General features: G+C 33.6%; 1 protein-coding gene across 1 annotated transcript in view; it reads left to right on the top strand.

Moving 5' to 3' along the window:
• Positions 1–17,486: 17,486 nt before the first annotated feature.
• LOC124359900 (transcriptional regulator ATRX homolog) overlaps positions 17,487–24,414 on the top strand; it is a 59,177-nt gene continuing 52,249 nt past the window's right edge. Inside the window, 3 exon segments of the mRNA XM_046813030.1 lie at positions 17,487–17,643; positions 20,062–20,118; positions 22,879–23,405. Coding sequence (XP_046668986.1) covers positions 23,130–23,405 — 276 coding nt within the window. The 5' untranslated portion in view covers positions 17,487–17,643; positions 20,062–20,118; positions 22,879–23,129.

The raw sequence follows: 24,414 nt of genomic DNA, 5'->3' as shown, positions 1-24,414 counted from the left end.
TGATTCTGGAGAAAAGAAATGTCAAGTTTGTCAACTGAAACTGACACCAGTACCAGCACAATACTGGTGTCAATACTCATGGGAGAGTTGAAATTTGTTGATTGATTTTCTTAATCTTTATTGTGTTTATCTCTTTTTACAAGTATTTTTGTAGTACGTTGTTTAAATTCAATAAAACTGCAAAATGTGTTGAAGTTTTTTGTTACTAAAAAAAAATTATGAGATGATGACAAGAGATAAGAGGCCACGTGCCTGTTATTACTAACTAATTAGTGTGAAATGCAAAAATAAAGTAACTTTTTTTATACATCCGATTCTTCAAAAGATTCATGAAAGGTCAAATAAACAGTTACATGAGATGTTGGCATAACTTAAGAAAATTATAGTAGAAACAAAAATGTTCACATGAAACTGGAATAGGTTGAAAAATACAATATTTATGGTTACTTATGTTATTGGGTGTTTATGCTTTCTTACACGTGGAAAGGGCACTCTTAGATCCAAATACTGAATATTTTTAATAACATGTAATTACAATATATTTAAGAAAGAAAAGGAGACTTAATTCAAGAGTATTAAAACTTTAATATCTTGGATTTTGATTTTTATAAAGGCTAGAAACATTGTATATAGTGTTGAAAAAAAGAAACAAAATGTACTATTTATTTATATAATTAATTTCAATAAATACTGAATGACAAAGAGTACTTGCTCCGCTAGGACTCAAACCCGAATATCTCACTTGCCGGGTGAGTGCGCTACCACTACACCACAGAGTCCTTACTTCTATATATATATAGATAATTATTAGATTATTGTGGTTTTGGCTCTTGGAGACCATTATTGGAAAAATGCAAAAACAATTCCTGAGAAAACTGTAATGAGAATGATTTATATTAAATTTACTTAAAAGGAAATTGCACTGAGCCAATCAGAGGGATACGAGTACAGGAATCCAATCTGCTACAAAACAATGGAACTGTAAGAAAATTAGAATGTTTTTTAACATTGCACCTATTCTACTGCTGATATTAATAGCTTAATAAATTGAAAGGAAAATTGTCCAAACATGAAATGCTTCTTTAAAAATACTGGTTTTGCATTATTTAAGACTTAACTGTGTTAGTGTGAGAATTTTCTTTGATTAAGAAACCAGCGTTTATGCCAAGGAACTCAAAACAGAGGTCTATTGAACTTAAGAGGGACTATGTCTGTAGAAATATTAATCATATATTTTTTAAACAGATTCAATTACAGACTTTTATTAATTCTCATTTTTACTTTCCAAATACACCTTGTAGTTTAGTAATAAAACTGAGACTATTATAAAAACATGTTTCTTTTAAAAAATACTTCTTATTCATAGAATGGCCAAAATTTCTGGGAAATTATTGAATGTATTCGTTAATAACAGTAAATAATTATAAAAGTTTATAATATGAGAACAGATTATTTCTTTCCCACAATAATCTAACCCAAAAGTGAATATAACCATTTATGCCTTTCCAAAATTAGTGTCTAGAAATCATTCTCAAAATTGTTTTGGCAAATATGCTCATAGTAAATGGCAGTTAACCCTTTATAAAAACGTTAACTAACATTTGAAGATATGAGTTTATCTAATTTTTATTACCGAAAATACTGCATTTAACACAAATGCAGGAGCACCGTTATCTGACCCGAACAGTCAAACAAAACTGGCAGCACAGTGGGTGGATATTCTTTGTGTATGCATAGATTACGATATTAATTTTGCGTAGTTAAAAAAAAATGTCTATGTCTTGTAATTGTTTCGTCTAATTATCACAGGAAATATAATAGGCCATTCTAGAATTGAAACTTTGTTTCAAATAAATACGTTTAATTTATACTTAAATAAAATTTAGCCCTATTTTTGCCTGTATAAAAAACACAAATAAAATATACACAATTTGAACTAATCACACATACATGTACAATATAATTCAGACTTTAATGATAACTTCATAGAAGAGATCGATTCCTTTCACTGGCTATGACAGAACTACTGGTTTACTGACCTGCAACAAAAGAAAACAAATACATTAATTAATTTTACAGTTTCAGTGAAGTTATAAAATTACATACAGTACAGTTTAAATTTAATATCTCGCACATAGTACAGGGTATCTAGAAAATCATATTAGAAAAAATTATATTGAGTTAAGTATTAGGTTGATCAGGTTAATTGATTTTATTGAAAACAGTTGCTTATTTAAACATCTTTAAAACACATTTGGTTTTAATTTATCAAATGTTTATAGCAAAGTTAACTGTGTCTTGAAGTAACTTAGGCAGACATTCATTCAGTCAGAGTAGTTCATTAGCCACACAACAGAATGTTCAGTTTGATATATGCATAATGGCTCAAAACCTCTTTTCAAATTCACAGGTTTTCCACAGTTTTCTTTGGTGAAAATTTCCTGATTCTCTAGCCCATTTTTAAACCAAATAAATAACTGTAATACTATATTTTACCCTTACACTGAGAGGGTTCCTGTATGCTGTATGGGAAATCCCACGAAGCTGCGGTGGTCTAACAAATTTCGTTGCTAGTGATATGCAAGAAATACAGAGAAGATTCATTGCTACCACCTAATTTTAGCTCCTTAGTTTTTATCTCTATCTTTTAATATGTTAATATAACATCGTGTATCTAATAATTTCCCTTTCTGGGATGTTTAGACAACACATGTATATGTACGGTGACAGGTCTTTTACACTACTAATCGTTGACTCAACGACCCTTTCTGAGAAAATAACAAATAAGACAGGGTCATTTAGTCTACAGGTTGTTGAGACAACGAGCCTATTTTGATATTTAAGATTTTCTACATGGGTTTGTTGTGACAACGACCCAGTAAAATGAATGAAAAGGGTCAATTACTCAACTGGGTTCGTAGCAACAACGCCACTTTTTGCCTGTTTAGTTGAATATTTCAAAAGATGGGTCGTTATCTCAACGACCTTAAATTATATTAATGCTTATATTGAGAGAACCAGGTCTTTTACTCAACCATTCTTTGTGTCAACGGACCAAAATGGAGAAATGTATAAGCAATGTGAAGAAGGGTCGTAGCGACAACAACCCATTTTTCAACTCAATGGATAAAATATAGTAAGAGGGTCGTTGAGACAACGACCTACTTTAAACTGTTCAGAGGTTCTTTTAGTCTACTAGGGTCTATGTGTCAACTGCGTGCAGCCGGACAATGTAGCGAGATGTTGCCGCGCACCAGTCGTACGGCGCTGAATGTTGCGCTCGTATTGATGTAGCGTACATTATTCTCTTGCCACTATACATTTACAAATGTAATAATTTGTTTTGTATTAATTTAAAACTATATTAATATAAACCCCTTTTAGCGGATACAGATATACTTTATAAGCAGTAATGATAACACATTACCAAGTAAGAGTGATAAAAATGGAATACAAATAAATATTAAAAATGGAAATTGTAACGATAAATAGCAATTCTAAATATCAAGAATATAGATAAAATTAATAATAGTAGATAAAAATTACATATAATTTTGAAAGTAATCAGTAATTTAGCTTATATATATATAATGAATTATTAAAACGTAAATGTTCATAATTTCAAACTTACATTTTTACGAATTAGTTTGATTCTCTATATAAACTATACAATTCATGCCAAATAAATATAGCATTTTATAAAATTAGTTTATTTGTAATATTTAAATAAATGAATAGAATTTTAGTGCTGTTCACAGCAACATCGTTCTTTCATTTTTCGTCCACTCCTCTTCTAATTTCAATATGTTATTAACTCTATCTATATCTCTTAATTTATAAATAATTTACTTTGTGGATTGAATAAAGTTGATACTTGAAGTTTAATAAATGCTTCTAATACCTGCACGGAATATTGATATATACATGTTCATACACATTTATGCTTATTAATAATGTTTGAGGTGAAAAAGAAGACTATGCCGACAAAACGTGTCGTCAATACATCTTATAAAAAGGAGAATTGAAAATAATCCCTATAAAGTTATATACTAAATTTATGAGAATGTGACTAAAAATTAATTGTAGAGGCTAAAAAATATGTTAAAAGTTACGTCATAAAACTTCTTTTTCCGTTTCAAACCACCATATAGAAATCATGTGGTACAAAATGTTATTATAATTTTAACATGCACCTTCTAGCATTTTGTGATTCTTCTTTGCTAGTTTGTGATTCTAGCATTAGAATATTATGATTCGATATAATCCCTGGGGTTTTTTTTTTTTTTTTTTTCAGTTTATAGTTAAATTAAAAGATATAAATACTATTTATTATTTTCAAATCACCAGAGATCTAACTGGGGGGGTGGGGGGGGGGGGGGGTGGGGGGGGGGGGGGGTGGGGGGGGGGGGGGGTGGGGGGGGGGGGGGGTGGGGGGGGGGGGGGGTGGGGGGGGGGGACAGTCAGATTGCTACAGCAATGATTCACGCATGCTCATAACGCATCAAATCTTCTGCCCTGATGTTTGGCACAATGGTTTTTCAGTTGAATATAAAATATTTTCGCTCAGTTATTTATTTACATGTTTTCCAATTAATTATAAAACCTTTATGGTCGACCCGAGTTTCGGTTAACCGGGGTTGTTCATATATAATTTTTGTCCACCATCTGTTTGCTATACCTCTTTCTAGAACTGATAGATTAGCCAACTCTCCAATTGTCTCAATAATGCGGCTTTTACAATTCAATGGCTACCATTTAGATTTTTTTAACAGATAAGTTTCAGACGGGTATGTTGATATATAACTGTGGCTTGATATATATAAATATTTATACGCATAGTTATACTAACCATAGTTTGGGATAACTTATATATTAGCGTAGTTTTTCTCATCTCTATTTAATAAGTGATTGTATCCTTGTTTATTGCTAGTTGATTTTTTATTAATTTTTATGTATACTATATTTGTATATGTTGATCTTGATTTTAATAGTTTTTATTGTGAGTACTTGTTCTTGCGTACAAGCGATAGATTATGTTTAGTTTTTAGTACTGCTCTGTTGTAATTAGGGTTTGTTTTACTTGTAACAGTGCATGTAAAATAAATAAGTAAGGAAGAGTACGATCCCATTTAAAAACCTAATTCTCCCTGTCTCATGGGCAAGCTGGCCTGCTTGCAAAGATCTCTTCTCTCCAACCAGAATAAGGAGAAGAGTACACTCCTTACAAGAGAAGAGAGCAAAAAAAGTCAACGTTACTGATTACACTGATCACAGACAGAATTTGTAACCTTCACTTAATTTCTAAGCTTAAACCCAAAGTTTGATGCTTTGGGAATACTTGGCAATCATCTCTCTGAAACACTAACCATATATAACCTATTTCCTAATACACCCTATTGTAGTTATCCTGTGATACTGGCTATACTAAAGATATTAGTTTACTTTTGAATCAGTCATGCTGTTGTTATATATTATGAATCCCCCCCATTCCTATTTAGTCCACAAAACTATAAAGATTAAGTATTGTTTTAGTGCTCTGTGCTTTTGAAAACTTATTTCTGTGTGCAAATTTTTACAATTAGTTATATTAGTTTTATTGCTTAATTTTGTTTCAGTTCAATGAGGTGTTTGAAATTAAAGAAACTAGAAATACTGGATAAAAACTAGTTTTAGACTTCAATGAAAGTGATAAGAAGGAACTAATATCAGTAAATGAAAGGATTCTGGGAGAAAAAATGAAACCTCATCAGGTAAAAATGTAGTATTAATTCTCAAGCTTAAAATACAAGCATGCCTTTATACTTATTTTAAGTTGCATTATTAATGGTGAAACATTGCCTTGTTACCTGGCTAAGATTGACCAGTTTTGTATTGTCTAATTGATGTAGCAAATTTAGTGATAAGCGTTGGAGTACAATATGATGCACCTAAGGTGAACGTTTCAAGACTTGAACAGTTTAAGAGTAAAATCTAGATTGAAAAAATACCCATTTGTAAATTTTCAAATGTGTTGATCATGGTGCAGACAATCTGGTTCTCAAGCTCCTTTGTTTGAGAATGGTTAAAATTTTTCAAGCCATGTCAAAGATACTATTTATATGTAGATTGTCTTCATATTCCAATGCCAATTTTTACTTTGTTTGTCTAGTCATCTTTTTAATGCTCTTAAAAGTTTTATGATATATTCTCTAAAACCAATGCAAACATTTTTGGTATAAAACTTTATTAAAAGAAAGAATGGGAGTAGAACAATTCTTAGTAAAATAACGTAAACAATAAATAAACAAATCGTTAGGTTACATTTTCAAATGTTGCATGTTATGAGGCCTATTACAGCTGTTTTGAACATTTTTTTACTTTTTTTAGATTTCTCTTGATTCTACTGGTCTAGCTCTAAGGAAAGGATGAGTACGAGAGCCTGAAGAATAAAAACAAAAAAGTACTTGTCTCAAATAAATAAAAAAGTAGTTAGGTGAAGTCCCAAAGCTACGAAAATCGATTTAATTTGCAATAAAGTTTAATGTTCCATCCTGCTTTTATTATCAGCGTTATTTTATAGTTGGGTAACACATTTTAATGAGATCTCCAGTTTTATAGTTTTTCTTTATTCTACTTCACAACTCTTATTGAACGTAACTGTGAATTAATCAATAATGAGAAGAGTTAATCTTTTCTGTAGTTGTAAGATTCTATATCCTCACTTTTCAGGCGAAAGGAGTCAAATTTATGTTGGGATTTCGGGTTTTGAGTCCATTGCCCAATTAAAAAAGAAAAAAGGTTCTGGCTGCATTCTTGCTCACTGTATGGGTTCTTGGAAAAACTTTCAAGGTAAGTAGTATTTTTCACATGTATGCTGTTTCAATAATATATAATATGTGAATTATTTTGTACTGAGTTTCAAACCTTTTTTTGTATATAAGAAAATTTTAATTCTAAAATATAAAGTAAATATATCTGGTAGTATGAGGGAGTGCCCCAAAAGTTTCCCGAATAGTTTCTGCCAAAAGGTGGGGCTTACACTGTACCAACTTGTGCCGGCTTGGTGTCAGTAGCACAACAAATCAAACAGTTTCAACTGCATTTTTGCACTGAGCTGGAATTAAAATGTTCAAGCTGCACTGCCTGTGTTCACGCGTCAAAAATTGTCATCATATAAAAAGGAAAATATGCACACAAAAAACAACAAAAAACTCTCAGTACTGAAGAACTAGAACAAGCCAGGGTCAGGTTGATTCAGGCGGGCACTGATATTGCGATGAGTTTCCTTTACCAATAATCTGTTAGTGGCAGAAGTTTGTACTTCAATATAGCCACCGCCATCAAGCCAGAGCTATTCCAGGAATTTTTGAGTAACCCCTCATAGTATTTTTTTAAACTGTCCCTGATATTTTTCTTTTGCTTTTTTAATACTTTTTTTATGTGGGAAAACTTTGATTCAAAATGAGGAGTGCTATGTTTGGAACCCATTTTTGGATTTTTTTACTATTTCCGTTAGTATCCATTTGAGTATAATAATGGCTAGTTAAGTTTAACTTTAATAACGTAATTGAATGGTTTTGGATTTTCTATACATTATTTGTGTTTTCAGGTATTAAGAACTAAACGTACAGTAGTATAGTATAAATCTTATATAGAGCTAAACAGACTTTACAAACATAAATAGCCTCTATCGTCTTTTCAAAACATTATTTTCATTTACAAAACTAATAATTCCAAAATATTATTTGTTACAAATAGTTAAAAAAATCTTATAATTTGTCCCCACGAAGTTTATTTCAGTAATGGTCAACTCACAAAATAAATATCAGTATAAAAAGTTGTTTCAAAAAGATAATTTGGGTATACAATGTTAACTCTCAACCAAATTGATATTTTAAACAAATATGTTAGGTTCTCTAATGGGCACATTTGGCACATATGCATACACACCTACAAAATATGCAGTGGGTTTATAACATATTGGTTTTTCTACCATGTTCACTATGATTTCACAATGTTGATTAAATAACTATTTATTAATGAATGATTAAGTAACCATACTACTCAGTCTTTAAAAATCATGTCCATGTAAAAATAACAATTGTAAAAAAGGCCAGTTTTTTGAATTGTATTCGTAATCTAGGTGAGTCCTCTTCTGGTGCATACCTTACTTCTCATCAAGCGGAAGAGACTCAAGTTACTCGCCACAGATCCATGGTGGTGTGCCCTCTGTTCCACTGGTTCCTCAACATGGTTACATCATGAGTATTGAACAAAGTGGCTTGTAAGAAGACTGTGGACGGGAGGCGGACTCCATCGATGTTACTTGAAGTTGTTTTCCATCTTTCCAAGTAAGATTGTAATGGCCAAAGAAGTAAGGAAATTTCTCCTATATCCATCTCCATTGTATAGAATTTATTATTAAGAAAGTTACATGTAGACCACACCTATATTACTTAGATATTTTAAGTAAACTTGTTATAAATTGTGCCAAATTAATTCAAAAAAAAACAATAAATTTAAAACTGTTTCAATGCCAATCAGTAAACAATAGTAAATGGTAAACTTTTAATTTCTTCCTACAGAGGTCATCAATAGAGCAGTTTTGTTAAGGCAAACTTTTGTATAGTAATATAAAATTTGTGTGTGTTTATAATTTAAAAATATTCTTCTTTGTTGATTTTAGTAAGATCCCTAGCATAATTAAAAGGCCATATCATAGAACTGAAGCCTTATAAACTAACTATATAAAAATTGCATTCATCCCAGTGTCTTATATTAAGAACTGCATTAAACAAATTAATGTTTCCATTTTCTGTACTCTTCCGATTACTTTCTTAATTTACAAATGTCTTATGTGTAGAATAGTGTGCTATGTTCTAGATCAGTGAAGAAACAATTTAAAAGAATTACAATATTCCTCTATAGATGTCAAATTATCAATATTTATTTATATAAAAAAGTCCAGAAGTAGCTTTTTTACCTGATTTGTAAATCCATATTTGTAATGTTTTATATACAAGATGATTTATGTATAGATAATTATTAATACTGTGGCCTTTACAACATTTCTCCAGTACTTTACTCAGTTGCACTTAGTAAACAAAATACAAGACGGGTAAGTTTTTTCGTATCTTGATTTGTTTTAATTATACTGTTCTTTCACAAAAAATTATTGCTTTGGCTCAATTTAAACTTTTTCTGGCAAAACATCCTGATGTAAATACTGATATTGATAATAGGTTTAATAAGCGAATAGAAGGTTCTTAATATTATTTCTTTGAACAGTTGGGAATACCAAAATCACATCTGTAGCAATGGTTATACCATTACATGACTGTAAGTGACTCAGGTTCAGCCCAAAATCAAATGTCTGGCTGTGTAATGTGGAGTCCACATACAAAGAGACTGACCATAGTAACTACTTTTTGCTAAACTTACCCTACTAGTGGCGAGAAAGAAATTTTCGAGCTTCACGCCCTATCCCACTATATCAATTAATAATCTTCCTGAAGTGTTAGGAATAATTCATGTTAATGTATATTTGTTATTGTTTATATTTTGTGTATAACTAAAGTTTTAAATATAATGTTGTGCTTTTAATTGTGTCGCCTTTGTAATTTTTTTTTGTTTCATTTGTCATGATTAATTATATTTAGGTTTACTATTTTTTTCAAGGTTAACAGGTTTTTTATCCTATATTTTTCAGTTTAACAGATAAATGTGTAAAAATTTTTTTTCAAATGAATCTCTTATATAAGAGATTTCAAAGCACTGTAGTGATATATCAAAACAGAATTCTGAAACCATTTTATTTTAATATAAGATTTTTGATTTGAGAAAAATGATTAATGAAATTACAGACAATCGAATCTAGGTATCTGAAAAATATTTGCCAAGTCACTAATAATTGTTGGACAGAAGTCATGTTGATGTTTTACCAACTTCCAGTCCTGCAACACAGCGGCAAGGTGAAATCTTCCCATACTAGGCTGTCAGTAAATTTGCTCTTGAGATTTTACACCATAAAGATGAATGATTAATTTTCCTGAAGTTGCAAGGTCTCTTTGCAACAGGGTGTGCTATTAGGATTTCCCTTAGGAGAGACGTCTCTTTAACCGTAAAATTATGAAAGGTTGGTGAGCTTTCGGCATTCCCTGAGATAGTGGGCATGGCACTTCTGCTAAATGCTGGCACTAGCCATCCTCCCCCCACCCCTGCTCCCAAACCACAAAATCCTAACCCTAGTTCTTAATTCACCTTCATCTCCTGGATCGTGCTGTTGTCTTTGTGGGGAATGCTGCACTCCTGAAGTATGTGTAACAGAATGATCTGTGGCTTGCTCTTCCAAAGCAAAACTGAGTAGTACATATCTTGGTGCCAGCGAATTTCACGGGTCCATGGATCATGGAAGTTGATTATTAGACAGAGATTTGTCAGAGTTAAATCTGTTGGCCCCCACGTGCACGAGTCCGAGTTGTGCATGAGAATCTTTCCCAAACTGGGTGTAAAAAACAAGATAACAATTTTCGAGGACTCCTCCTCCAGGGAGCTGGGCTAAGGTTGTACCTGTGCCAAGTCTAACCATTGCTGGACAAGGTGCTTCCGGAGCGGAATTAATACCCGATTTATTACGACTTTTCTCTCTCCCACCTTGCACTTCTATGCTTGGTTTCAAAAATCCAATTGACATGCTTGCATGCGACCCCTCATTCTCTAGTTATGCAATACCATCCAAAGATAAATTAGAGTTTGTAATAACAGAGAGGTTCTTATGAGATCTGGATAAAGAAGCAATCAGAATCATGAAGAGGAAAGCAATCAAACAAAAAAAAAAATGCAGATACAAACAGATGAATATGTATCCAAATAATCTTAGGCCACCACCGCTACTTTTTCTTGTTGTTTAATAGCACAAGTATGGAAATCAGTCTCTTAATATAGGCTTAATTAGAAGGCTCTAGTCAGAGGTTGGGGGGGGCGGGCTCACCATCTTATCGTTAGGCGCAACTTCAGTAAGCTCTACAGGTCTCATTAAATTTACATCCTCCATGAGATTCTTATACAAACGAAAGTGTAGAAAATTTACAAGTCCGTTTCCAAGGGTGTGTTTATCTGGGATTTACAACGTTTTGGAAATTTCTAAATCAAACACATTTGCAATACAACCCTTAGATGTAGACACTGTAGTTCTTTGGTGGCAAAAATTGGCTTCAGTAAGAAAGTCTGTGCTGGTTGGTGATTGTGTTCAACATTGGCCGAAGGGCAAGCAATACCTTTCATAAACTCTCACAGCTGGAAAATATATTTCTGAAGAAAAAGACGGTCCTTAAAATAGTTCTTTCTTTTCCAGTGGGTGATGGTGGTAAGGAGTTCTATTTCATCTCAGGCTGCCTCACTGCCCTTGTGCAATCCGTAAAAAAAAAAAAAAAAAAAAAACAAAAAAAACGTTGATTTTTTCTTGTTCTGTACTGCGAGGGCGATGGTTAGAGAAATTAACCCCTCCGTCAGGTTGTTATGCATAGTACGTTACACAACAATTATTCATGTGCCAAGTATACCTTAACCACAGACATGAAACCACCTGATACATACCAGCCACTTTATGCACCTTCTGATGCTAACAAGCACCTACTACTCACTCTCACTCAAACCCAAGTGGACCGAAAATCCCACTTTAATTAAGCCAACAATGTTATGGAAGAGCACAGGTTGGCTCAACTCCTAATTTCATATAAAAACCCATAATGCCGGAGGTTCCAACGTTGACAGGAACAGAAAAAATTTGGCTATAGGGATAAGAACGTCAGAAAACTTCACAATTGTAGGTTGATGGTCTAATTATAGTACAAGGGCCGAATTGGAAGGAGGAAACTTGGGTTGATTGAACGACCTTTAGGGCTTACATTTTAGAATTCTCGAAACAACACTTCTATGGTGAAATTTTTAAAACAAAATCAAGGTAAAATTTTTTTAACCCTTTACCAAAACACCAGAAAACACCAAAAACACGCGTTCTTTTGTTTGTGACAGACTATAGATACCCTTACCTGCGTGAGTTTTTCTGCACTTTTCCTTACATTTTGAGTAACATTTTCAGTATGTTTTAAAGCTGTGCATGTAAATAAAAAACACTCATAGGTCAATACATTTTTATTTTTTTTAGACTAACTTAAACTGTGAAAATGATAAAACAAAACAGTTTTAATGATTACTTAAATTAGAACTAGGGTCTACTCTCATATATGTTAGTAAAACACTAACCAAAACATTAAAAGTTGCCATATTTTAAGGATTTAGGCCTTACTTGTACTCTGCACAAAAAATGATAAAAATTATGGAATAGTGGAGTGAAACTTGATTGTACAGACCAATACAATATTTACACAGCACATCCACCTAAAAACTATATTAATATTATATCATAATACCACCCTTTTAAAAACTCTGATAATATCACCAAACAACATGTAATACCCAATTTAGCTCTATACTTCCGCGATATATAAACAATGATCAGGGATGGTCTAGTTACGTCGTATGTAATGTAGACGAGAAACAAGCTGATTCGTTGATTCATATATTCTAGGACTATTTTTACGATGTCATTTGTTTGTTGAGTAACAGTGTGACCTATTGATATAGATAGCTTAAACCATAATCTTTAAATCGATATCACGTCTCGATAGGCCAGTATTCGGAATATTGACCATAAAATAAAACCGAAAATAGTCGATACATTGCTTTCGTTGTAAACCAAAAGGCACGGCAAAAAAAAAACGCGTTCTCACACGACTCAAAGGCGGCTTAGGTGACCGCACCTGCGTACTCAGGTGACAGGTAAAACCTTCGTCGAAGGGTTAAACTAAACATGTTTCAAAAATTAAATTCTATTATTGATATTCCTCCAATTACATTGGAAACATTTAACCGAAGTGCGAAACCATTTAGAAGACCTGAACTTCCTGACATCTCAAATAACACAAAGTATTATATGTGTTCAGGAGACTACGCTTCACCAGGCATGCCACTTTTCTTTCCATCAGGTGGTAGGATATCTTCTGCCATGACAATCCTAATGACAGACATACCTGTGGAGGAGTTATGGTTCTCGCAAATCCTTTTTCTATTTATACAGTACAGGTGTCTTTGAACACACCTCTACAAGCAGTATGCGTGAAGCTAGAATATACCATTTAAATTGATATGGTCTGTTGTGTTTACATCCCCCTGCATCCAGAAGTTCTTCCATGAGAGGATTTCTTGGACCTTGTTAATGAGTTGCCTCACCCTTTCATATTTGTGGACGATTTCAATGCCCACCATCGTTTTGGGGGCTCTGCCACATGCTCCCCAAGAGGCAACATGATTACCATCGTCCTCGATGATCTGAATCTTGTTTTATTGAACACCGGCACACCAACTTATCTTTGCTCGAGAACAGGCTCCCGCTCAGTATTAGACCTAAACATATGCGCACCACAAATCACTTACCTCTACAATTGATCAGTTTTTCCTCTGACATTTACTGTAGCACCGTATATAATGCACCGGTTATTATTTAAGTTCTCGATACTCAAGATAATGTGTCCAGATAAAAGCCTTGCAGATATTCAATAAGTTTCAACCGAGGAGAACCTTGCAAAAGCTTGTCTCGTATTTAGAAGATGTTGACGAAAATTCGTGGAAGGAATTTTACTTCCTTCGATTAATTGAAACCGCCCCTTTATCTCTGGTGTGGGAGGAGACTTAAAGGGCGGTGTTTGGAAAACAGGCCCTCCTCTGCTCATTCTTTTCGGACCCTTTAACGGTGTGAATTATTCATTTTTAACCCGAGAGATCCACAACTACGTGCGCAAACGCTTTAGCCTCGTCCATTTCTAACATGTCATAGAACGATATCCTACTGTCCTTTTTGTTTTCAAGCGACCAATTGAATGCAACAAGTAAAAAATACATCAATCTATTAAATGATTAGTAACTATGTAAACACATTAAATTTAACTATTAATACTTTCTCCCATTACAAACTCAGCATAGCGGGGTAGTTATAAACACGCCTTTTAAATTAGGGGGTGATGTTGGCCGGGTGGTAATATCGTTTTTATGGGATGAAAACATTCCTTCCATGTAAGGATTGGAAACTTCATTATTGTCCACCATCACAAGTCCTGTAAAGAACGATATACCTTCCAAGGGAAAGTGTCCCTCAATGTATACTCTCTTTGCTGTGGCCATACACAGTATCCACTCTCTTTGGGTTAAGGCTCCTTTTCAGATGGCTCTCTCTTCGTAAATAAACTTTTGTTCGATGTTTATGACATGCCAGAAGGCTGGGGATACTGCAAGAGTAAGGTACCTTTAGCCCCAACATCCATCGTCTTGAATCTTGAACCTAAATTCATAACCAGGTTTTCCTTTTTTTTTCTTCAATGGAACTCGAAAATGTATTATTTTGTTCATCGACTGATTGAACATTGCTGAAACCCTACGGATCTGACTGATCCAACCCTTTATCTCGCTGAAATTGGAATTTTAATCCCAGCAAGTCGATGTTTGTGTAATTCCTGGAAACTATGGTTAGATTCCAGACTGACATGGGTTCCGTACATTTAAAGAAACTTAGGCAAAATGCCTAAAGAAAACTTTACGTAATGAGAGCTTTGACGCTGATCGAATATGGTCATGATAGACTAGAAAATGCATGCTTCAGTTTTATCAAAGCCATGTACTATTCTACCTTGTGATCTTTAACGTATTGGGGTTCAGCAGGGTATTATTCTTCTGCCCAGGCCAAGAGCCCTTTTCAAAAATATTGGATACCAGAATCCATCACTCTACTATCAGATTAAGCTACTGGAGCCTTTGCGTGCTTAGCCCCGTTGCCAGTCTGTTAATCAGAAGGAGTTAGTGAACCTATCGCCTATCTCTGGAAACTGTACCACAATTGGCTTTGGTACTATTTTTTGAGTTAAAAATCGAAAGTCAGGAAAATCCAGCTTTCGAGGCAGTCCAGGATGCATCACTTGCTCCCTTTGTGCTACAATAAGCCTTAATGCCCCCGCACCCTTTGGTCATTAAGGATTCCTGTTGCACCTTGCAAAATGTGGGACATACGAGAACGATGTTAATGGTTGAAGTCTGACCACAGGGTGGATATGGACACCTGAGGACAGTCACAAACTCCCAACGTAATACTGTTTATTATTGCAGTTTTAGTTTATAAGCAGGATATATCACCATGTGTTGTCCATGAGCAACCTGCAGAGAGATTTTTCGTCATCCCTCTCGCCCTGACAACATCGTCTACACGGATTGGCTCAAAGAGTAGGTCCTTAGAGTCTTTTATGAAGGAGGTTAGTTTGTTGTCATGCAAGAGGCCTTAGGATGTGCAGTAGGAACTATACCTAATTACTCTATACATTGAATTCTGTGAACTAATTATTAGTTGAAGTTCCAGGTTTATGAAGTTTTAGGAGTTTATGCATGTGTCGGTATTTTGGATTGATAATATGGAGTTATCATATAGTAATAGCAATAGTAAGCTTTCTAGTAATAACGATTGCTCCATGCAACTGTACTTGCTTTCTCTCGCAGTAAACACCTTCATGTGATGCTATAGGAGCCTTCCTTCAATCCCCATTGGTTTATTACCATTGTGTGCATTAACACTTTTAAATTCAAAACTTAGTCAAACTCTTTGTTATGATATAAGAGTCCAGAACCAGAACGGAATTCAGAATCGAGGTCAAAAAGTTTAGAGGTGCAGGACCTAATTTTATTGGAGTTTTCTGTACCCATCACTGGTTTAAAGACTTGACATTTTTAACTCACTGGGGGGGGGGTGGGGGGGGGGGGGGGTGGGGGGGGGGGGGGGTGGGGGGGGGGGGGGGTGGGGGGGGGGGGGGGTGGGGGGGGGGGGGGGTGGGGGGGGGACACGATCCCGTTGATGGTTCTCCTTCGGAAAAAGGGGGTTGTATATTTTCTTGTTGCTCAACGCACAAAACATGTTCAGCTTAGGGCTATCACGAGCATGTTGCAATGTTTCATGTGGATTTTGACTGCCCTAAACCCTATAGTTATGTCTGTCAGAAAAAGTTATGCTGTCCAAGAAATGTTCATCATCCAATCGGTTTAACATTTCCGCACAGAAGATCTTTGGTTAGTAAGGTCAACCAGACTTTTGAATCTAAGAGCTTTGCACAGGCAGTATTTTGTGACCTGAGTAAAAACATTTGATGTTGTTGATAACCAAAAATTTCTTCTTAAGTTTCATCATTTCTTGAAAATCATCAACAAGTTGTGTGTATAGGTAGAGAAAAATCAAATATAGCCTGTATCAAACATGGGATACCGTAGAGTTCTGTATTGGGGCAGTTGTTATTTACTTTGATGGTTAATGATATACCATTAGTTTTAAGCAGTCGCACAATACTTTATGCGGATGACACAACTTTTTTCAATATTAGTTCTGATTTGCAAACTCTGTAACGTATAACACACTCAAATCTGTCGATGATATCAGCTTGATTTAGGGCAAATTGGTTCTTAATGAATGAAAGTAAATTCCAAGAAACATATTTTAGCTTCAGAGATTTTTCAGAACAAGTTAGTGTAGAAAGCGTCAAGTTTTGGGGTGTCTAAATTGATCAAAAACTTTCTTAGGAACCTCATATAGCATACATTTCATCTAGATTGTCTTGAGTTATATTTTTACTCAGAATTTAAAAAAAAACTGTACCAAATAACTATGTAGGATCTGCATATTTTGCTTTCTTTCAAAGCATAATAACTTATGGTATTTTACTCCGGGGTAACAGTAATCAAATTAATAGGATATTGCTTCTTCAAAAAAAGATTACAGTAATCATATATTCTCACAAATTGGATAATTGCAAACCTCTTTTTAAACATTACAATTTTCAACTGTCGCAAATCTTTATATTTTTTTTACATAGCTACTACTATTTAAAAAAAATCCTTTATCCACCCATCAATTGCGACAGAGTATCCAAGATTAAAATCCAAGGAATAATAAATGCATTGATATACCTTTTTGTAGACATTAAAATCTCAAAAGAGTTATTAGGTACTAGGTGTGAAAATGTTCAACAACTTCAGAAATGGCAGAACTACCTATAGTCATTCAAGAATAAGTTGTATGTGTTTATTATTAATTTACCATTTTATTCTATTCAGGAATTCTTTGAATCCAAAGAACTCTCAATGTGTTATTCTATAAGATGTTTGTTATGTTAGATTAAGTTATAGATTGGCCTTTTACTATAGTTATCATAGTTAATCTAAATTTGTCTGCCTCTTAGTTTTTTTATATATTTTTTTTTTATTTTATTGTATGTTGTCTTTGTCCTAAGTTATTAATATAATTTTAAATAATGGATTTGACTTTGTCTTTTGTTTGAATGTAAAGCTTAAAGACAATAAAATTCTTATTCATTTATTTAAATGCTTTTAACTGATATTATGATGTTATTGAGTAGAACATTTTTGCAGGCATTTCTAAGAGTGGTGAAGATTTGGAAACTGATCCTCGAGTTAACAGTCAGTTATCTTCAAGTGATGAATCTGGTGGTCTAGAGTCTTTTGCTGAAAGATTGAAGGAGAAGTGGCAAAGTGAAGGAGAATCAGACAGTTATTGCCAAAGTAAAGAACAATCTGACAATATGAAACTGAAAACTTCTTTAGGGTTAGGTAATTGAAATGTATTGTTTACTTAGATATTTTGTTAAATTAAAACTTTTTACTTTTGTATTTACTCATTTCAGATCTAAAATTGCTTGATTATTCTCAAAATTTAATTTCGTTAGTATCTGTTTTTTTTCTGTATATATTTGTATATACATAGATAACACCCATAGTGAACTAAGTTGTTAGTTAAAGTGCTCTCATTCTTATTCTTCCCATCACAAGGTGGCCACCCGACCAGTAATAAGCTGGGAAACTTTCTGTAGAACCGGGAAAATCTTAAAACCATTTTTGGTCTGTATCTAAGAACTTATGAAATCATAAAATAATTTGACACCTTGAAGCAGGACTTGATTGATCCCAAAACATTGTATTTTATACAACTTGGTCTGTAAAACTGTGAATAAAGATTGACATATATTCACAAGCCCCATCTGATGCTGGTTGTCTCCACTAGTGTAGTGGAGTTTTACATTGGTTAGTTCTACCACTGTCACTGCAAGCCCCCTAGCACATAAAATCCATTGGACAATTAAAGTCGGCCGACCTATCATCTAAGGCCTCAGTTAGTATACAAGCGGTAAAGCAGCAATGCGGTTAGTGGCCGTAATACAGTGTTTGCATGTTTAATTTTTATTTAGTCGTTGAAAAGGGTTTCTGAACAGAAATTTCCAACTGTTATTCTTAAGTGAAAACAGTATTTTGAAAATCAAGAAAAATGTTATTTGATTATGCGGGCCTAAAATGTCCAGTGTTCACCCTATAAACAGGTTTAGAGTTCAGTTTGGTGAATATTATTATCTGTGTGACAGTTTGATACGAGATTCAACCCGGTTTTTCGAGTACACCAGAATGTCAGTTGGATTGGTGTCAACTAAACTATCTGCATTTACACTGGCAAAAAATTGAGCAATTTTTGAGTCTAACAGAAAAAATTGCTCTTCTCGCTACCTACTGCAACTAGTGTCAGACACTTGTTTGCAAGAACTGGAGAGCAGTGTTGACCATTAAAATTTCAATTAAAAAATTACTGTTTTAAGTGGACAAACTTCTGCAACAACCAGTGATACACTCACAGACAGTACTTGTGACAGTTCTCATGAGTAAAATTGCTTATCTTGTTGACATTATGCAACAGTAGTTGCACAAATTATCTCACAACTTTACTTGCCAGTCTAAACGCAGCTTAATATTGTCGATATTAATGACTAGCCCGTCGAATCTACCACGCACATCAGTTTTTTCAGCATTGGCTGGACGACGGCTGGTGGAAATCCCATCAGTTCTCTGATCATTTATTCATCTAAACAACTTTCCCGCACATGTGATGATCGGTGGGACAGTATTCAAACTGTTCGAACCAAATAATCCTACGTATATAAGAGCCTTACGTCATGTTGTTTTGTAGTCAATGAGTATAATCTAATGAACACGTTGTGACTTAAATCAAAGCCGTTTTTTTTTTTTTTTTTTTTTTTTTTTTTTTTGTTATGTTGTTGTCATAAGGTGATTATGTTCTTGTATTATCTTAAAGGGCAAACCCAAAATGTAAGGCAGTAATTGATAATTGTGCTGATGTTCTGGGGGCAACCATGGAAGGTTATGTTCTATACTAGTTATGTACTTATTCTGCATGTCGCATATTATCTTTACTTATGTAATTTCTGTAGCAGATAACTTTCTGGTGCATTCTTCACATATTGGCCACCAGTGGAATATATTCGGTACAATATTTTTACAAGGCTGTAACCAGGGCTGTCACCAACGATGATAATCTAAAAAAACTGTGAATTAGGCCTCTGCATGTATTTCAGGCTTCGGGAAACCATGCATGGATATTGCGTGCATTTTTATAATGTCCCTGGAGTTTTTGCTGGGGATGGATCGATTCTGATACTTGATACCGCAGCTCTTTTCACTCGATTCTATTACTAACAGAAGTGCTTAAAATTACTTGGAAAATTAAGATTTCACAATATTACAACTAATGATATGTGGGAGCTCAATCTTGAATCCAAATAGGTCTCTTGGCTTTAAGTATTATCATTTGTCAGGCCAAATATTTGCCATTGTTCATTGATACAAAAATCAGTAACACTACATTTTGAGATCTGCAATCTGATTTCTTCTTCAGGTAAATAAGTAAGCTAACACATAATTAAAATCTATGTTAAAATAAACAAATCATACCTGAGTGTTGTTACACGCACAAGTCAGGAATCACAACCACCATGTTGTGTGTCAACTTCACTAGCTCTAATGCTATGTGTGACTTACTTTTTTGTTATTATCTTGTCTTCAAAGGTTTAAAATATGTAAGTCAGTAATAATTTAATTTGGTTATTTGTTAAGTCTTAGTAATGTTTGCTCTTTCAGATTCCTCTGGAGAAAGTGACACTGGTTTTGAACCACTAAGAGACGAAAAGGACAAAGGTAAAATAATATGAGACTTATATAAATGGCTATGATCTATAAGCTGCCAAGTCATTGAAAAGCATGTAATTTCAGAATGAGCATTGTTTAGAAGGAGGTTGATTACAGTTAATAGTTAAATCCAAGTTGTTAACTTCATGTGAACAGGATTCATAAAATATTCTTTGATCAATTGGAGTAGCAATGGTACTTTAACTTTTAACAAGGTTGGAGAACGTCACCCCCTTACAGGGTTTGTCAGGAAAGTAATAGGACTGAGTTGATTAAAAAACAATTATTGAGCAAATCGTTACAATTCTTTAAAAACTTTCAAAATAGGCTCCTTCTGCGTCGATGCAGCGCTGCCAGCGCGATTTCCAAGCAATGAAGGCGTCACAGAAGGCATTCTCCGGAATAGCCTTGAGAGCCGCGGTGAGAGCTGCTTGGATCCCCACTGTCGTCTCAAAATGCTTGCCTTTTCAGGCGAGGAAACAAAAAAAGTCTGGGGGGGGGCCACATCTGGGCTGTAGGGTGGCTGTGGAAGAGTTGGGATGCCGGCCTTGGTCAGGTAGCTGTTCACAAGAAAGGCGTGGTGATCCACAATTTCTGGTCGCCAGTGAGCACTTTTGAGACCATCTTCGCATACACTTTGCGCATGTTCAAATGCTCCGTCACAATATCATGAACCACAGATTTCGGTAAATGTAACATCTGGGCAATTAAACGAATACTTAGTCGACGGTCTGAGTTCAAAACTTTGCGCACACCAGTCACATTGTCTGTGTTTGTCGAAGTCGAAGGTCTTCCAGCACGGTCTTCATCAGTGACCTCTTACCGGCCCTCCAAAAAGGCCTGGTGCCACCGAAACACACCACTTCTTGCTAAAGCAACATCTGTTTAAGCCTGCTTGATTATATCAAATGTCTCTATCGCAGATTTACCAAGTTTCACACTGAATCTAATCGTGTACCTCTACTCTAACTAACGCTGCATTTTCGGCTTGCACCACTCACAGAAACACGTCACGTGAAAATGCCTGTCCTGACTCTTCAGGTGCTAGGAACGCCCTCTACCGAATCCAGTCGGTGCGCGCACGCTCCGAAGTACAGTCTCGGCGAAAGAAAATCAGTCCTATTACTTTCCGGACAAACCCTGTATATCAAGTAACAGACTTCTCTGAGTTGGCATGGAAAATTTCAAGTTTATTCTGATAGTTAGGCTATAAATTATGTGTTGATCTTTAACATGTTAAAATTGTTTTTGTGATTAGTTTTTATACACAATGCAGTGCAACAAAAATTTATTTCAATGTATAAAAGTTGTCTAGCTAAATATTATAGCTAAGGATTAAGAGTAGTCAATCTCACTCAGTACAGGCTAGCAGTGAAGATGTTAACTACATGTACTATAGCTAGACAGTTAGTTTACAGTAGTTTAACATGTTGATTGCAGTAGACGCCTTACGACACAATGTCAGGATTAAGAGTAGTCAATCTCACTCAGTACAGAGTTTATATTATTTAGCAATTTTAGAGATGTTTACTCCAACCTCTGCCTGATAATATGAATATCATTCAACCCAAGAGTTGAGGAATAAATTTCATGTTTTTTTTTTTTTATAAAAACGAAAGTTATTTAATTGATTCATATTTACTATAATTGCATATTTAATATTAATTGTATTGACAGTTAGAATATTCTAAGATTGTTTTAGTAAATTAGGCTGAAACTATTCAAAATAAGTAAGAATTGTATTATTCTATTATAACATTGATTTTTAGGATTTTATTATTGTAAATAAAGAGAGTGAATATGAAATGAAATCTTGTTTATCTTTACACTACATTAATTATAATGTATTACTTAAAATACATTTCACAGTTTTTTCAGCTGATATTTTTAAATGAAAAAATTAAAATTTTTTACCTATGGCTGGCTATGTTTTTACAACATTACATATGTTCACATTTTAAAAACTTGAAAGTCAGACCCAACCTCCGAAATTTGGCTTATTATATACTTGAAATTAATGAATATATTTCGAAACTTTTTGAAAGGTTTATTTTGTACGATAGCAATTTAGTTCAATATTCTTTTCTTACACAATCAGTTTGAGACTATGTAAAAACCACATATGAAGAATAATCAAACCCACATTTGTAAACATATAGTTTAAGCCTAGATGAGATCACTTAAATAATTACGATTTGAAACATGATTTGGCCTTTAATTTATTATGTCGCTTATCTTTGGGTAAAATTGTCCAAAAGAATAATAACAAATTGTTTTTGTATTCACCTCCAAGAGTAATATTATCAGTGACATTATCAGTCATTAAAATCTAGTATTGTACACTCTAATAATTTATTTCTAGTTATAAATACAACAAATTTTAAAACTATTTTTATGTATTAGGTTTTGACATGTGAAGAAAAGTGTAGCATAGGTATAACAATCCTACTACCCTTTTAAATTATCCATCTTCAATTACATACTTTAAACAATAAATTGCCATAGGCGCTAGACCAAGAGTTGAGCAGGTTGTGTCCAGCCAAGACTAATTAGCTACAGTCATTAACTTTTGAGATTATTAAGAATTTAATGCATTTTTTAAATTATTTTTCGATACAAAGTTTTGAATTAGTACTTTCAATATTTGGTGGAGATTTCAATGACAGCTCAACCATCATATTTTACCAAAGGATACTCACTACCTTTTTTCCTAACTTTGATGATTAATTTTAGTTTATGAACTAATTTTTATTTTATCTATTGTTTCAGAACTTAAAAAGAAACATAAATACAACAGAGAGAATAGTTCCAAGGATAAAAAACTCAAACGTAATGAAGAAAAGGGAAACCGGATAGGAGGAAGCAATGTGGAGAAGAAAAAGACTGAAGAAAGTAAGAAAGGTAACAGGAGTAAGATTGATATTGGGAAAGATACAAGTAAAAAAATTACCTTTGATGAAAGCGATGAGGAAAAAGTTGAACCCACTTTAGAAAACAACACCAAAAAGGTAGAGGAAGAAATGGACTGTGATAATATTGGAAGTAGTTTTGATGAAAATCTTAAAGGAAATGGTATTAAATTAGAAAAAGAACCTGATGTGGGAAATTCAAATATTGATAACGAAAATATTGATACAGAAAATGCTTCTAAAGAATATAAACAATTACGTAAAAGAGAGCTTAACAAACCTGGTCTTGACTCGTCAGTTGAAGAGAGTGACATCAAAATTGAAAGAGAGGATGAAGTTGAAAATGAGTCAAATGATGAAAAAATTAAAAACAAAACAAACTCTAAGGTCAGTACAATATTAACTTTTTCTGTTATCCCTTTTATCGGCACTGCTTCTATGCAATGTATAATGCCTAGAATGATCATTTATACACAAATTTCAATATTAGATCTTCAGTGATTGATCCGAAATCATTTAGGTAAATTATTAACTACATCTTGACATGTTATGAGTGCTAAATATACGAGTCTAGAGTATCGTTTGAGTAATATTTTTAAAAGCAGAAGATTCAGTGGTTTTCTAACTTTTACCATAACACACAGATTATCTTCAGTGAAACTCATCCCAAGAATACATTTTACACAATAGTTGATTATCTATAAATTTAAATCATTAAGGCTTTAATATTTTTAAATAATTGAAAATGTGATTTACTGAAATGCTGTTTTTTACTAGAAAGATAGACATGGTATCTATGATGTTTGGTAATGTCACTGGGCATTTAATTTATAGAGAAACATATCTTACAACTAATCATATAGAATCATATTATGGTGATGTGTTTATTTGATGTCAGGATCTAAGAATAATGACAATTGTAAATCTTTCTGCTATAAGGATTTCAACTGGAACTAATAGAAAAATGTAATTTTGTATGAAAAGCGTGCATTGTCTATGTTAGCTAGAACCTGGATTACAAGTGCATTAATTTAATGAAAACTATATTTTAGAATGTCAGTTTGAGTTGATAGTTATTAATAGTTATGCCCATTTATCTATATAAAGGAATTTGATACTATAATTAATTATATTATTTTAATATAATTATAGTAATAATAATAAAATTTTGTTTCAGTTGATAAACAACAAAACTTAAACAAATCTTAATGTTACTTAATAAATTACAAGTAGGTTTGAAATTTTGATAATTAGTATGGCTTTTAAATCCCCTTTCATTTTTAATTTGAACCTTGAATAATGTACATGTGATGTGTTTTTCAGTTAATTTGCTTCATGTTCATTTTAGAACTCGTTAGAATTAAATACTCCGTGTCTTCATAATAACATAACTGAA

Source organism: Homalodisca vitripennis, chromosome 4 (assembly GCF_021130785.1).
Source record: "Homalodisca vitripennis isolate AUS2020 chromosome 4, UT_GWSS_2.1, whole genome shotgun sequence".
Classification (NCBI taxonomy): domain Eukaryota; kingdom Metazoa; phylum Arthropoda; class Insecta; order Hemiptera; family Cicadellidae; genus Homalodisca; species Homalodisca vitripennis.
This window is presented reverse-complemented; position numbering and strand designations above follow the sequence as displayed.